This window comes from Zonotrichia leucophrys, chromosome 2 (genome assembly GCF_028769735.1).
Source record: "Zonotrichia leucophrys gambelii isolate GWCS_2022_RI chromosome 2, RI_Zleu_2.0, whole genome shotgun sequence".
Lineage (NCBI taxonomy): Eukaryota > Metazoa > Chordata > Aves > Passeriformes > Passerellidae > Zonotrichia > Zonotrichia leucophrys.
The window spans coordinates 126,829,635-126,843,579 of record NC_088171.1 but is presented as its reverse complement, the minus strand read 5'-3'; the positions used below and the strand labels follow the sequence as shown (position 1 = coordinate 126,843,579).

The 13,945-nt window shown below is 35.7% G+C and overlaps 1 protein-coding gene across 1 annotated transcript in view; it reads right to left on the bottom strand.

Annotated features, from left to right (window-relative positions):
* ANGPT1 (angiopoietin 1) overlaps window positions 1–13,945 on the bottom strand; it is a 151,904-nt gene that overhangs the window by 79,442 nt on the left and 58,517 nt on the right. The window contains exons 2-3 of the mRNA XM_064703566.1: window positions 3,546–3,701; window positions 2,539–2,660 (exon numbers count right to left, since the gene is read on the bottom strand). Coding sequence (XP_064559636.1) covers window positions 2,539–2,660; window positions 3,546–3,701 — 278 coding nt within the window. The remainder of the gene's footprint in view (window positions 1–2,538; window positions 2,661–3,545; window positions 3,702–13,945) is intronic.

Genomic DNA, 13,945 nt, shown 5'->3' with positions numbered 1-13,945 from the left:
ATGCCAGGTCCTTGCTTTGCTACAAGATAAAATTCTGTGTGCTTTTTCATCTACCCACAAATACCGACACCTCTGAGAAAAACAACAAAAAATGTGCTTTTAAAAATAGCCCTCCTTTTTTTCTGACTTTTCAAAATCCATTTTATCATAATGTCAGCCAAGTCAAAGGCCAGTTCAAATAGGGCTTATTTGTTTACTGCCATGAAGGCTTTTTAGTCTGATTCATTCCTAAGGTAAATAAATACATCCCAAATATACAAGACACAGTCTCTTAAGCAGCCAACAAAATTTTGTTGCTAATCATATTGCAGCAGATAAAAGTGCAAGTACTTATATACTTAACTAATGCTTGAATTAAGTCCATTTTGAAATAAATTTGTAAAATATGTAGAATGAACTGCCCTCTGCCAATCTGTCTGTGGATTACAGGGAGAGCACACACAAGCAGTTTGGGTCAATTACCTATTTTTGAGATTGCTGAAGACAAAGTTAATCCCACACTAATTTATTCACATTTCTATTTGGTTAAGGAACATCTCTGGAGTTTAAGAGTTTTTAGTGTAATTCAATTTCTTCAGAATAACATTTGCTGGAAATACTGGTTGCAAACAGTTTTTAGGTTAAATGCATTAAATTGGTTTTCATAATCAGTAGCAGTAATGATGTATTATTCAACCAGCTTTGCAACTAGACACATTTTACAAGCACATTTCTTCATAACAATATTTTCTATTTTTCATCACTACCTGTATTTTGCCTTCTTTACCCAGTAGCCTCTTGCCCACTACGGTGCTAGTCTGCCTTATGCATAACCCTGGGCAAGGTTTTCTGCCTCAGTTGCCAATTCCTCAGCAGCATGGGGTCACACTGCTCTCTTTGGAAGACTGACTGATCTCAATTAAAACAGTCCTCAACAGCTTGTATCACATACTTCAGTCTCTGCCTCATCTTAAAAGCTGTTTGCCTCATTTTAATATCAAACGTAGAGAGAGGAAATAACACCTTAGTCCTAGTCAGACTTCACAGTTGTTTGTTCCAGAAGAGTGAGGCTGAGGAGTCAGAGGGCTCCCTGTGCTCCCTGCTCACACCTGCCCACCACAGAGGCAGCAGTATTGGGCGTTTCAAGGAGCAGTCAGGAAGGGGAGCAGCTTTTCCCACTGTCCTGGGTGCCAGTGCCCAGGTGCAGCTGCTGTGAGGAAGGGCCAGAGCTGCCCTGTGCTGGGCACAGCTGGGCACAGCTGGTTCCAGTCATCTATACAGGGCGAGGAGTGAGGGAACAAGGGAGAGAAGAAATGCTGCAGACACAAGGTCAGAGAAGGGGAAGGAAGGAGGCACTGGAGCAGATACAGCCCTGCAGCCTGTGGGACAGGCCATGGTGGAGCAGATGTTTCCCGTGGAGGACCCTATAGTGGAGCAGATATGTCCAGAAGGAAGCTGACACCTGTGCAGAGTCCATGTGGAGCATTTTTACCCTAAAGTACACGAGCCTGTGGGAAAGAACCATGCTGGAAAAGGGAAAAAACTTGAGGAAGAAGGCAAGGCAAAGTGTTGTGCTTTGTCTACTGTCTACAATCTCAATTCCTCATCCCCTTGTGCTGCTCAGGGGGCATATAGAAGAATCAGGAGTGAAGCTGACCCTGGGAAGAAGGGGAGGAAGAGGTGAAAGGTCTTTTGGGGTTTGTTTCTGTTTCTCACCATACTACACTGTTATTAATTGGTAGTAAATAAGGCTGTTTTGCCCATGACAGTAACTGACGAGTGATCTCCCTGTCTTTATCTCAACCATGAGTTTTCATCATATTTTCTCCCTGTTCTGATGATGAGGGGGAGTGAGAGAGTGTCTGGGTGGGCGTCTGGCATCCCAGACAAGGTCAGTTCGCCACGCAACGCTCTCTGGCAGACTGAACTGCTAAACCCAGGGACTTCAGGTGCTGAATCTCTGTGTCACAGAAAGAGAACACTGGAGTTACTTCCAGTTCTCTATTTACTGCTTAAAAAGTTGTGTTGGTAAATAGTTTTTTCATCAGCTTAAACATAAATCCCAAATGTTTGCCATTGACTTCTTAAAATGGAGCATGGCTACAAGTATGCTATAGAGAACACAAGGAGAGAGAGATCCTTTCACATGCCTTATCTTTGAATCCATTAAAACTAGAAAGATGAACTACTGAAGATTTTCTGTTTCTGATGCACTTTAAGGTAGTTGAAAATCTCATAATTTAATATTTTTCTACTTTAAAATGCTCCTAATGCCTATGCTTTTAGGTTGCTGGAACTGTGGTGATATGACTAAGTTGTCATGAAACAGAGTAAGATGTAAATTTACAGTTAATTTGAAAAGTGGTAAAAATCAGTTTACATTTATCACACAGGACATAATATAGTGTAAGTTCATATTCCAGGTGTTTTAGTGAGTTTATAAATATTACCTATGCTGTCCACTTACCATATTTGCTCCTTTCATCAGTTGCTTAAAACAAAGTATACACAGACCACTTTGTAATGAACAGAGAAAGAGACCACTTAACTCACTCTTACCTATTTTTCTCATGAATTTTCAGGATTTCATGTGTCTGTTGTAGCAGCTGTTTTTCTAGCTTGTATGTTGACAGGGAATTTTCCAGTAGCTGAATTTCAAGTCTGGATGTTTGATTTAGCACCTTAAGGATAAATTAAAAACATTAATGTTTATGTTGTCCTGGATATTTTGTTTTAGCAGCATGACATAATAATTTAATTCTGATTTTATGATTTGTCAAAAATTGTTTCTAAATCCTTTTTTAACCTCGGCTGCTCAGCTGGCGCAGATGAACTCAATCAAACTGCACTGATATGTACCAGCTGATATTCTGGCACTCTAAAACTGCATGATAGTAGCAGATCAGCAGAAAGAAGCAAGGTGACTGCCAAACAAGCTTCATTTCAATAGAAAAAACAAGAGACGTGCCTCAGACATGCATTCCTACAAAGCATGCTTAAACCAGAAAAGTGCAAGAGTACTGGGAATGAAGTCAAAGTGTTGCATCTGCTATTTTGTAAATAGAACTCCTACTTTAGCTTTCCCCTGCATTCTCTCTTTTGTGAGGTTGGCAGTTCAGTGCCTTATTTTTGTTTGAAATCATTGACATTCACAGAGTAATCTGAATTGTCCATTTTTGTTGTCCTACAGAGCTTGAAAAATTGGGAAATGATTGATACACAACAATAAAGATCAAAAGCTGTGATTTATCCTGTTACTCATTATTTAGCCTGACAATTTTATCATTGACAATAGGGAGCTGTTAATTGAAAGTCAAATGCTGATCTAGTTTCCTGGGCAGTCCTACCTTTGTTGCGCACACAGGGCTAAATATTCTAACCAAATGAAATCAAAAGAAAGACACATAACAAGGGTCAATCATCAATGCTGTTCTTACCAAGAAACAAAGTGTGTTTCCTGGACCCCTGTGTTGAAATGTTTTTTGTGGTAGTGCATTAGAAAGGAAAGGGTTTGGGAAATGCTCTCTGCAATTAACAGCTTTTTGAAAACCATGCTGGGAACATACCTGGGTTTCAACATCCGTGAGTTTTCTTGTCTGCTCTGCTGTCTGGCTGAGGAGGCTGGTCCCTATCTCGAGCATAGTAGCAGTGTGGTTCTGCACAGCATTCTGCTGCAGCTGCACCATCTCTGATTTCATGTTTTCCACAATGTAGTTCTCAAGCTGTAAAAGAGAAAAAAGTTGTAGCTGTAGTATTTTTACCTGTTTAGGCATTCTAGTGTCATAAAGGGTGCATAGCTGGCATTCTTGTCAAAAGCAGAAATTTTAATATTTTCAGGGGGGATCTCAAGTCTCAGTTGACCATACGACTATTGGGGTAGGGATTTGACTATCTTTCCCCTTTCAGGTGGAGTATCAAGATTTTTCCAAGTGTCATGGTCTGTGTCAAGGTTGCAGTGAACATTTGTCATGGAGACAGCAGCTTCAAAATGAAACCCTAAAAGAGCAAAGCACACCACAGGAAAAAATATAAAACCCTATTTGTACATCATAACTTACATGTGAATCTTCCATGGAAGGGATCCTTTCGTATCCTACATCCCCTCATTTATGTCTGTCATTCAGGAATATGATTTTTTTTATTCAGTTTAATTCCCCAAATGATATTTTAGAAACTTAGCAATAAACACAGCTTAATTTAATTGAGATCAAAAATTTGTAAAGGAATGGTGACACTGTGGTGCCAATAAAAGAAAGAACTTGTTGGCCAAAAAGCATAGAAAGCTGGTTTGTTCCTTTGCTTTTTTGGTCTTGATATTTAGTTTTACTTGACAAATTCTTGGACAGAATCTGCACAAGAATCCTCTAAATAAATTAAGTATCCCAGAGAGGGGTGCTTTTTGTTGCAGTTTGTTTTGGTCTGTGTAAGCAGAATCATTCCCTTTTAGCTGACAGTGCCCTTGCCCTGCCACCGCAGGCCATAAATCCAGGGCTAGTCTACAGTATGATGAGATTTTTTCCTTACTTTTAGAAGCATTGTTCTGTCTTGATGTCCTCCGTAAAGCTTTAACATAAAGATAGATGGCTCAGAACAGAGTTTTCAATACCTTCCACTGAAATAACCAGTTGGAGTCCAGCTGGTTTAAACCCAGTGAAGATTTAGTCCTTAGTTAGTAGTTAGTCACTGTGACAGGTAAGTTGCACAACTAAATAGTAAGAACCAGATAGAGTTGATTTAAATACTGCAAAAAAGGAGTGGCAGTCAGATATAGAGTGTCATTACTAAGAATGGCTGCTTTTATTTTTTCTGTAGGTATATCTGTGCCTAGGAGCCATGACTGTTAGATATTCTAATGACTCACTTCAGTTGAGCTCACAAAATATTTGTTACAAGTTTGATCATTTATGTGCACCTAATAGTTTTATGAACATTATTACAGAAATAGGACACTGCCACAGTGTAAAATATTTTCTGCATAAGACAGTTGTTGATGTTTTATTTGTTTGTTTATCCCAGTATGAAGAAACAATAACCATCATGGTCAAAACTAAAGTGGATGTCTTATGGATCTTTTGATTTTTCCCCCAAACTATCTCTTGATTGCAAGTAGTCCTTGTGAATGAGCCCCATAAACTGGGTGATTGTCCTTTTCCATATTCAGGTCCAGAATATGGAGACTGATTCTGGAACATCTGAACAAGAAATTCAATTCCTCTGATGAATTTCGCTTCCTAATGAAACACGGGATTCTCCAGTCATGGTACTGCTCATGACAGGTTACCAACACACACACATTTCCTTACATCCAATGTATTTTTTTTGCAGCTAGGAGCATAGCATGTTGGTATTGTAGCTGTACAGTGCTTGATTTGCTAGCCTGGAGCTTTCTGAAACTGCCTTGCTATACATGAGGAATGTGGTGCATATGTGCAATGGATGCCGCTGAAAACTGATGCAAAAATGGTAACAGAATTTATTACACATCAGAAATCAGAAATTAGATGTTTTCACATATAAATAAAATGCCCACAGATAGGGAAATAAATAAAAAAGAAATTAATATTTTTAAGTAAATTTCTTTGCCTGTTACTTTAGTCACATTACAGAGAGGATTGTGATTGTGATTGCATCTGTGTGGAGTTACAGTAGATTTGTGTAGCAAAAACACAACCACAGATTGAGGCATATTGTATAACTCATACTTTTAATTATTCCAGTGTAACATTGTCCCCATGGTATTCAGTCTTTGGCAATTGCCCTCCATTACTCACCCATAAAACAGCCTCAAATTTAATCTAAGACTTATAACAACAAAGCTGACTTTCCTGTTTCAAAATTAGTCATTAAATGCTTTTGTAAATATTTGTTGTTCAGAATACCACCACAATAGTTTCTGTGAGCACATCTCTGGAGTATCAAGAGCTATTCACTCAGGCAAAGGGGGGTTGAACAAAAACTGAAATAATATAGGGGTTTTGTTACATTAATTCCCCTTCCTTCCTCCCTTTGCCTACTTCTTTTAGTTTGCTCTGTAGATTTATTGGTTGCAATACTGGCCCTGCTAAAATCAATGCCAAAATTCCCACTGGCTTCCATAGGCCAAGATTTCACCTATTATTTTTATTGCAGGAAGCTAACAATTTATCAGGTTCATTATGACCAAGCATGGAATTTCATCTGAAGCCTTGCCTTCTCTGGAGGCCTTGTATTAAGCGCATGAACTGAGCTTGCTTTGTGGTTAGTTAAGAGCAATAGCATCTATTTACTAGGTGATAAAAGGATCCTTGCAGGGTGGCCTCACCAAAGATTTGACACATGGAAACCTATTCACAGAAGCAAATTAAAGAACATTTAGGGGTTTAAGTAATTTTCTAGAATTCCTTCACCCTATAATTAAGTTAAATTCAATTCCTCCAGACACTCTGAATTAAGCAAGTCCTTAAATTACTGTATCTACTTATTTCAGCTACTTTTTTTTTTTTTCAAAAGTGAAACAGAATTATATTCTGCGTTCTTTTCCCCTCATCCCACCCCTCCAACTATATGGGTTTCCACAGTAAATTGATGTCCTTGTTATTAATTTGGCTGCATCTGCTTTCAGTAAGACTCATTACATTGCACAGGAGTTATGGGTAATGCTGAATTACTGGTGGGATGCATAAGAATGTTGTAACATTCTCAGAAATAAAACTGTCAGAAGATTCAGTGTTATTGGTTAATAAACATTCCAGAGGATTATATATTAAGAGTATCTAGCCTTTTCAGGACAATATCTTTTGAATAACTTTCATAGAAACCACCAAAACACTAATAGAACTATTAAAATGGTAACTTAGGTAATGATAAGTGTTTGTGGCAGATGGCTTACAAATAAAATAAGAGCTTTTTCTTTTACTTTGATCAAATAATGCTGGTCCCAGGTAAGAGCTATATTTTAATAATCGGTATGCTTCCCAGAAGACATTTTTATACAGTGCCTTGCAACAAGACTACAAGCTAAAGTAACCATAGACTGTCCTCCTACCATAGGGTGCACATCATTTGGAAATACAGAAGAACAATGTCCAGTGTTATTTTGTAAGAGTGGTTTTGTGTTGTCTTGCTTTGCAAACATGAATAAGTATAAGTATAATGCTACACCACGACCCAACCAATGGAAGTTTAATTCTTTCTTTGTTTTTCTATCTGAGAGTATGTCATACCTCCCCACAGTGACAAACTGCCTCGGGGAGTGAGATAGAAAAATGACATTTTATGTGAATTATGATTTATAAATACACAAACAGCCTTAGTCAAATAAGCTGGAAGAAATAGAAATATATAGAATTCCTTAGAATTTCTTTGAGATTTGAAGAAGTAGAAAGGGGTTAGGAAAATCTCTATCACTGAGAAAAGTTATTTTATTCATGTATTGAAAAAGCCAATATTGCATTTATTTAAAAATATATTCTATAGGTTATTTGTAAATGAGGTAAAATTGATAAAATTATTAATTTACAATGATTCAACCTTCATGCATTACAAATCCAATGAGTAGAGAACAACTATCCTTGCAAAATTTCTGTTGGTATATGATTACTCAAGGAAATCAAGGAAAATGAACATGGATGGCACATAAAGGAAATGAATAATGCACAAATGCTAAAACTCTAATCTGTACTACTTTTGAAACAACCTTACTTGATTACCTACATTAGTTGATATAGGATCATATGGATAACTTCAATAAAATTATGAAAACAACCTTGCAAGCTGAAGTGAAACCTTTAAGTGACTGCTGCAAAAATTGGACTCATAGAAAGGCATCTTGGGATATGTGGTATATGGGACTTTCACAAAATCATTGGTTATGAAATATACTGGTTATGAAATAGATTGCTTATGAAATGCATTTTTGGGTTTCAATTCTAAGAGGAAGCAGAAAATTAATCTACCAAATCCATATGTAGTCAAACAAACACTTATAAGAAAATCTGGCTGTAAAAACATTTCCTTTTTTTTTTTAATTCAATGTACCCAGATTTCTAGCCTTAAAGCAACAAGAAAATAAGCCTGTTAATTTTTCAGTCACATGTTAATAAAAGTAAATATTAGCATGATACTTGCACAATTATTCTGTACTTGTTTTTGAATTTTCATAAGTTTCTGTAGTATTGCAACTCCTCATTTTGACTTCTTGCTCAGATATTTTTTGTATCTCAACCCACAATCACAGTAGTGTGGTTTCCCAAATTCTGTTCCTGACAGAGAAACAAACAATGACTTGCAGGGAATGTATGTTCATTTCTGAACTGAAACATTGGACTGTTTTTTCCAAACCAAATGTTCCAAACACATAAATGATACTTCTCCTTAAATCCTTGATTCCTTGAATGTCTGAATCTTTGGCATGTCATATGTTTACTGTCTGGCTATAAGGCATAATTCAATAGATGCAATTCCACTGTGACCAGTGAAACCACAGCTGCATTCTCCTCACACAATGCCTAAACACTGTTTGATTCAGCCTCAGTTGAGTGATACTGAGATTTCTTGTCTGGTTGATTTCCAATATACTAATGACACTTGTCCTCATGAAGGTTGAGCTTGGGTTTAAATCAAATTTCAGTAAATAAAAGTGTGCTATGAATGTAGAAAAATCTTTCTGCAAGCTAAAAAACAAGCAAACCAAAGCTCCAAACCAAGCAGGTTTTCCTCCTCAGATAAAGACCAGACATCTTTTTATCAGAAGAAATCAGTGATATAACATGTATGAGATTATTCCAACACAGGTCAAGTAATCTTTCTGCTGCATTCAGCATTAGTTTAGTGTCTGCAGCAGTTTTGTTTTCAGTTCTGTATGTTGCAGTTCAAAAAAAGTGTATGTTATTTGGAAAAGTGTACAGAAGGCCAAGACTTGTCATAAATTAAAAAATTGAAAGACTTAGAAATGCTTAGCTTGATAGGAAGGCTAACATAAAAATAACTTACTGGACTAACACAAAAGTGTTAAGGGAAAGTGAATAACCTGTTTCCACATCCATGAAGCTTCAGTATTGGAAGGCTAATTTTTACACATTTGATGAAAAGTCTTCTAACAGTGCAGGTAAAAAAAATATTGGTAGGGATTCTTCTGTGAGCAAACTGTGAAAACTCCATTGCTGTGGAGAATATTTCAGGTACAGATCAGATAAATTATGCAATTGTATAATTCTTTCTAGTTATCTTGATTTCCTTAATCAAGGTCTTTCTATTACTGTGCTTCAGACCTAAGGTTGCAGGCTCAATATTTGGAATAAACTCTATAGTAAAATCTCCATTGAACTGAGAAAAAGTTTGGAAGACCCATCTCCTAATGAGATTTTTGAAGGAAGGCAAGAAAACAGAGGAGTTATGAATTTAAATGACAAAAATTCAAAAAAACTCAACCAAACAAGCAAAAAACCAAACAAGAAAAGCAAGCCACACATAATGATATAAATAAAATGAACTGTTCTGAATTGACTTAATCAGTTAAATTAGCACATTCGTTGAGGAAGTTTCTGAATGTATGAATATTCATCCATAGGGTGGCACTCTGCAGAACCACCTGAGAAATTATTTCATTAACTACCTCTGCAATTATAAACTGGCAGAAATTTCCTAAACTCAAGTTGCTTTTATTACACTGCTTTCGAAGCTGCAATCTCTAAAAAATCAATTTGCAGATTTCCAATCTTATGTCAATGGTGTCTTGGCATCTTTGTACAATTCAGTAAAGTACATAAAATGTAAGAGATAGTAATTGATAATGATGGTGGAAGAATATGCTGTGTGGCATCCCACTAAAATCTTAGGAAACTGGAAAGGGAAGTATTTTTTAATTAATAAATTATCAATGGACATACAAGATATGGGCAACACATAGTTTTCTGTTTCAAGATATTTCAGGATATCCCCAGCTAGGTTTACCCAATAGTGTAATATTCAAATATGAATTTCAGTTCCTCATTGTGTGGCAAGAAATATTTCCTTTTTTTTTAAAGTTTTGTCATTCTAAAAGCTTAGCCATTTCTAGGCCTAAAACCCAAAAATCATTATGAAGGGAATTTGTCACTTGAAATGCCATTGATTACCTCTTCTACAAAAGAATGCAAAACTTTTAGGAATAAATTTCAATTACTTTAGTATGAATATTAGTTAATACAACTAATTTTTTTTACCTTAAGTCTTAATAAAGTCAGTGAGCAGCACAACTGAGAATCACATCAAACATGATTAAATGGGTCCCACAAGGAAGCTTCTGATAACATTTAATCATAACAATATGTTTTAATTTTCTACTGACTAGTAATTTTTCTGGTTCAAAGAATTATCTTGTTGAATGTTAACATTTATAAATTTTGTAACTGTGCGGATGATATTTTTCTTTCTTGATCATTTTCTAAACCACTTAATTTTATAAACTAAATTAATTTGGTTTTACAGTTGACTGAAAATCTGAACCATCCTCAATATACACTGGGAAGGGGGAGACATGGTTGTGAAAATGCAACACCTGTCATATCACCCTAAGCACATTAACATCTGTAGGGATTTTTTTAAAAAAATCTTTTTCTATTAAAATGTGGAACTAATTATTTTCTTCAGAAAATATTCTTTTGGTGAGGTCTAATTTTCAGAAACACTAATTTTGGAACAACTTCTGTGTAGAAGAATATTTAAACACTTTTTGGCTCATTCCTAGCTTATGCACATATGACATAATCAAAATTACTTCCACTGAAATATCTCCTTACTGCATTGAATATGGTTCTTGAAAAATGTAATCTTAAGCTGCATAAATAGTTCTGCTTGCTGTATTCTCTGCCAGTTTAGATTTAGCTAAAATCTAAACTTTCAATGAACCTGGGAAGCTGGAATATAATTTGGCATTTATATGTGTTATAGGAGATAGTATAATGATTTAATATTGTACTACTTAATCTGTTTTTAATTCTGCTTGGTTTCTGACACTCACCACTATGACATATGGGCACACTTTTCCAAGAAAGGTTGTGAAATTAAGACTCAATGATTTATGCTCTAGTCTTTCAACAATGATCTTTTTTGGTTTTTTGTATTTTATGTATCTGTATAGATATATATCTCACAGAAGCTGAATCTCTGAATCTCTTTGTTCATTGTCATGTGCTCTGCCTTCAGCTCTTCAGTTCTGTCTTAGGATCTTCCTGATGAAAAGATCACAAATTCTTTTTTATGATCATTTTTCTCTCTTTCCTGTGGATGTTGCAGATTACCATTCTGCCTTTCATTAACCTGATATAAGTCTCAAAGTCAACTAAAGATGCAGTACATTTCACCAAATGCCAACCAAGTCTCCATTTTTAATCCTTTTTGAAACCTTAAATTGGAAGTTTAGATGGCATAAACCACAAGTTTCATCCGCTGAAAGCACTGAAAATGCTGCAATTTCAGTACACTTGGGCCTACAGGAATTAAAGGGTATCCCCTGGTCCAAAAACCAACTTTCTCACTCTTCCAGACAAATACATATTTTTACCTTCATCCCAGAGAAATCGACAAAACATCCACTCTAGGCTTCCCATCAATCTTATAACACGAACCAGAACTCATGATCTCCAGGCTGCATGTTCTCATCCTCTGTGTGTGTGCTTCTATCACAAATCACCCACTGGTGAGGAGAACTGAAATCTATCTCAGGTCTTTTCCTAGGTGATAGGGAGCAATGAAATCTTCCTCAAGTTTGACTGTTACAGGAAATGTAAATCTTACTGCACACTCCCTGTCCCATGATGTCTCATTGGCACCTGGTAAGGACTGAACCATGGTAGGGTTTTGCTTTGTTCAAAAAAACCGATGAAGTGCAGGAACACTCTGTGTCCACAATCAGTGTTTATGCAGCTAACTTTACTTCCAAACACATGGAGAAATAGAAACAGAACAAATCTGCAGGGACAAAATGGCTCATGGTTCAGGATTCATGCTTGACAGCAGAGGATCCTGCTACCAACTTCTGACTCGATAAAACCTCTGACAAGATAGAGCAGCTGTGTGGACAATGTATTGTAAGCAAATGAGATTCCTCAACTCAACATATCTGATTTAGCAAAAAATGTTTATAAAAATCCTATCTAGACTACAAAGAATAGTAATATTTTAATCAAGAACCCTGTCCTTTTCTTTTCCTTTCCTTGCCTAAAAATGGCAAGCCTTATTTTGTTTTGCTATATGTCTTGCATTCAGCATTTGGCCCCAACAACATGATTTTAATCAATATTGAACAAAGATGTTCTTGTCCATTGATACCTAATATAGCAAAGAGCAAAACCTCTATGTGTTGTGAAATCCATTCCCCTGCAGAGCCCAGGGAGGTTGAAGCCTGAAAGCTGCTGAACTTCTTCAGTCAATAAGGGATTAATATCTAGACAAGAGTTTACATATTCTCACACACAGTATTTATGTGCATAGATTTACATGAGCATATATGTAATATCGTAAATTATGGAGTTTAAGCTCTGTAGGCAGCAATGTTCATTTGTGTCATATAAATTTTGGCTATATTTATGGTTCTCAACTTTCATTGCAATAATCTGGGCATAAGCACTTTAATGATAGGTGTTCTGGATAAGTAGCAATGTTTACCTTAGTTTTAATACAGACATTAAAAAATTGATACATTTCACTGGAATCACTTCATAATTTAAAAAATTCATATAAAAATACAAATAAATGAAATTTCTATAAATATCTGCAGTAGTAAACTAAGAGTTTCAATTTCCCACAGCACTATAAAAAATGTTTACTGCTAGTACAAACTCCAACACCTTTTCTTCCCATTCTTGAAATTCTATATATACACCCATTAATCTCTAAGTGCCCTCAGACATACCTATAATTCTCAGCATTATAATGAATGTGTAACTGCATACCAGGAAGATGGTCCTGCCAAAATATGTGCAGCCCAAAAAAATCTCCTTCATACATGACAAAGAGTGTACTAAAATACATAAATGAAATCTTGCCAAATACTTCCTTCCAATAACTATTAAAATCAGAAAAATGCATAAAAATCCCAGAGTGAAACTATCACATATTCAGTACATATGTGCATATATTTACATATGCACATACAGGTATGTATACTTAAAATAAGGATGAGTTAATTCCACCAAATAGATTATTAAAACTGTTCTACAAGTAAGTTTGGAAATAACTAAAAGTCACTAAACAATAAAATGAAATATCATGTATTAGAATTACCCTGTAGAAAAGACTAGGAAACTTAATAAGATAAAAGTGCCCTGGATAATCTGAAATTATATAGTTTGAGATATAAATCCATTTATGGCTTCAATAATCATATAGAAAGATAAGACCTTTTTTACAGGAAATATGAGAGCAGCCAAAGCATATAAAGACAATTCTGGTCCCTCTTTTCATTATATTCCTCTTGAGATTTTGAAAGAGAGCAATCACATTTTCTTTTTGTAAACATGTGCTAATACAATCTCCTTCATCCCCAGTTGCTGGAGTGAGATTCAAGGTATGATTACAGGGATCAAATCCTTGCCCTGAGTTTACTTCTTGAATGCCACAATCTCTACATGAAAAATGTAGAACTGTGGGTTTCTCTAGAGAGTTCATATAGTGGAAATAAGCATTTTTATTTCCATCAAGTGCTAAAGGAATAACCATACTGGAATTGCAATAATGAGGAGCAGAATTGGGCTGTTTTATGCTTAGCCTTGAGCACAAGCTCAGTAGTAATAACAAGATAACTGGATTGAAAAATCTCTTTTATAATGTAGCTCTGAAGAATAAAAGCCATTTCAAATATTTAAATTTAGGGAAAATCTGAAAATAAAAATCTTTTGGAGATATTCCTGCACTTAAGTCAATGTAAAGAGAAGACAAATGAAAAGGAATGACAGAGTCTCTGTCTTAAAACCTTACTTTAGGAGAAGTGGTTTTGCCCCTTTTTTTT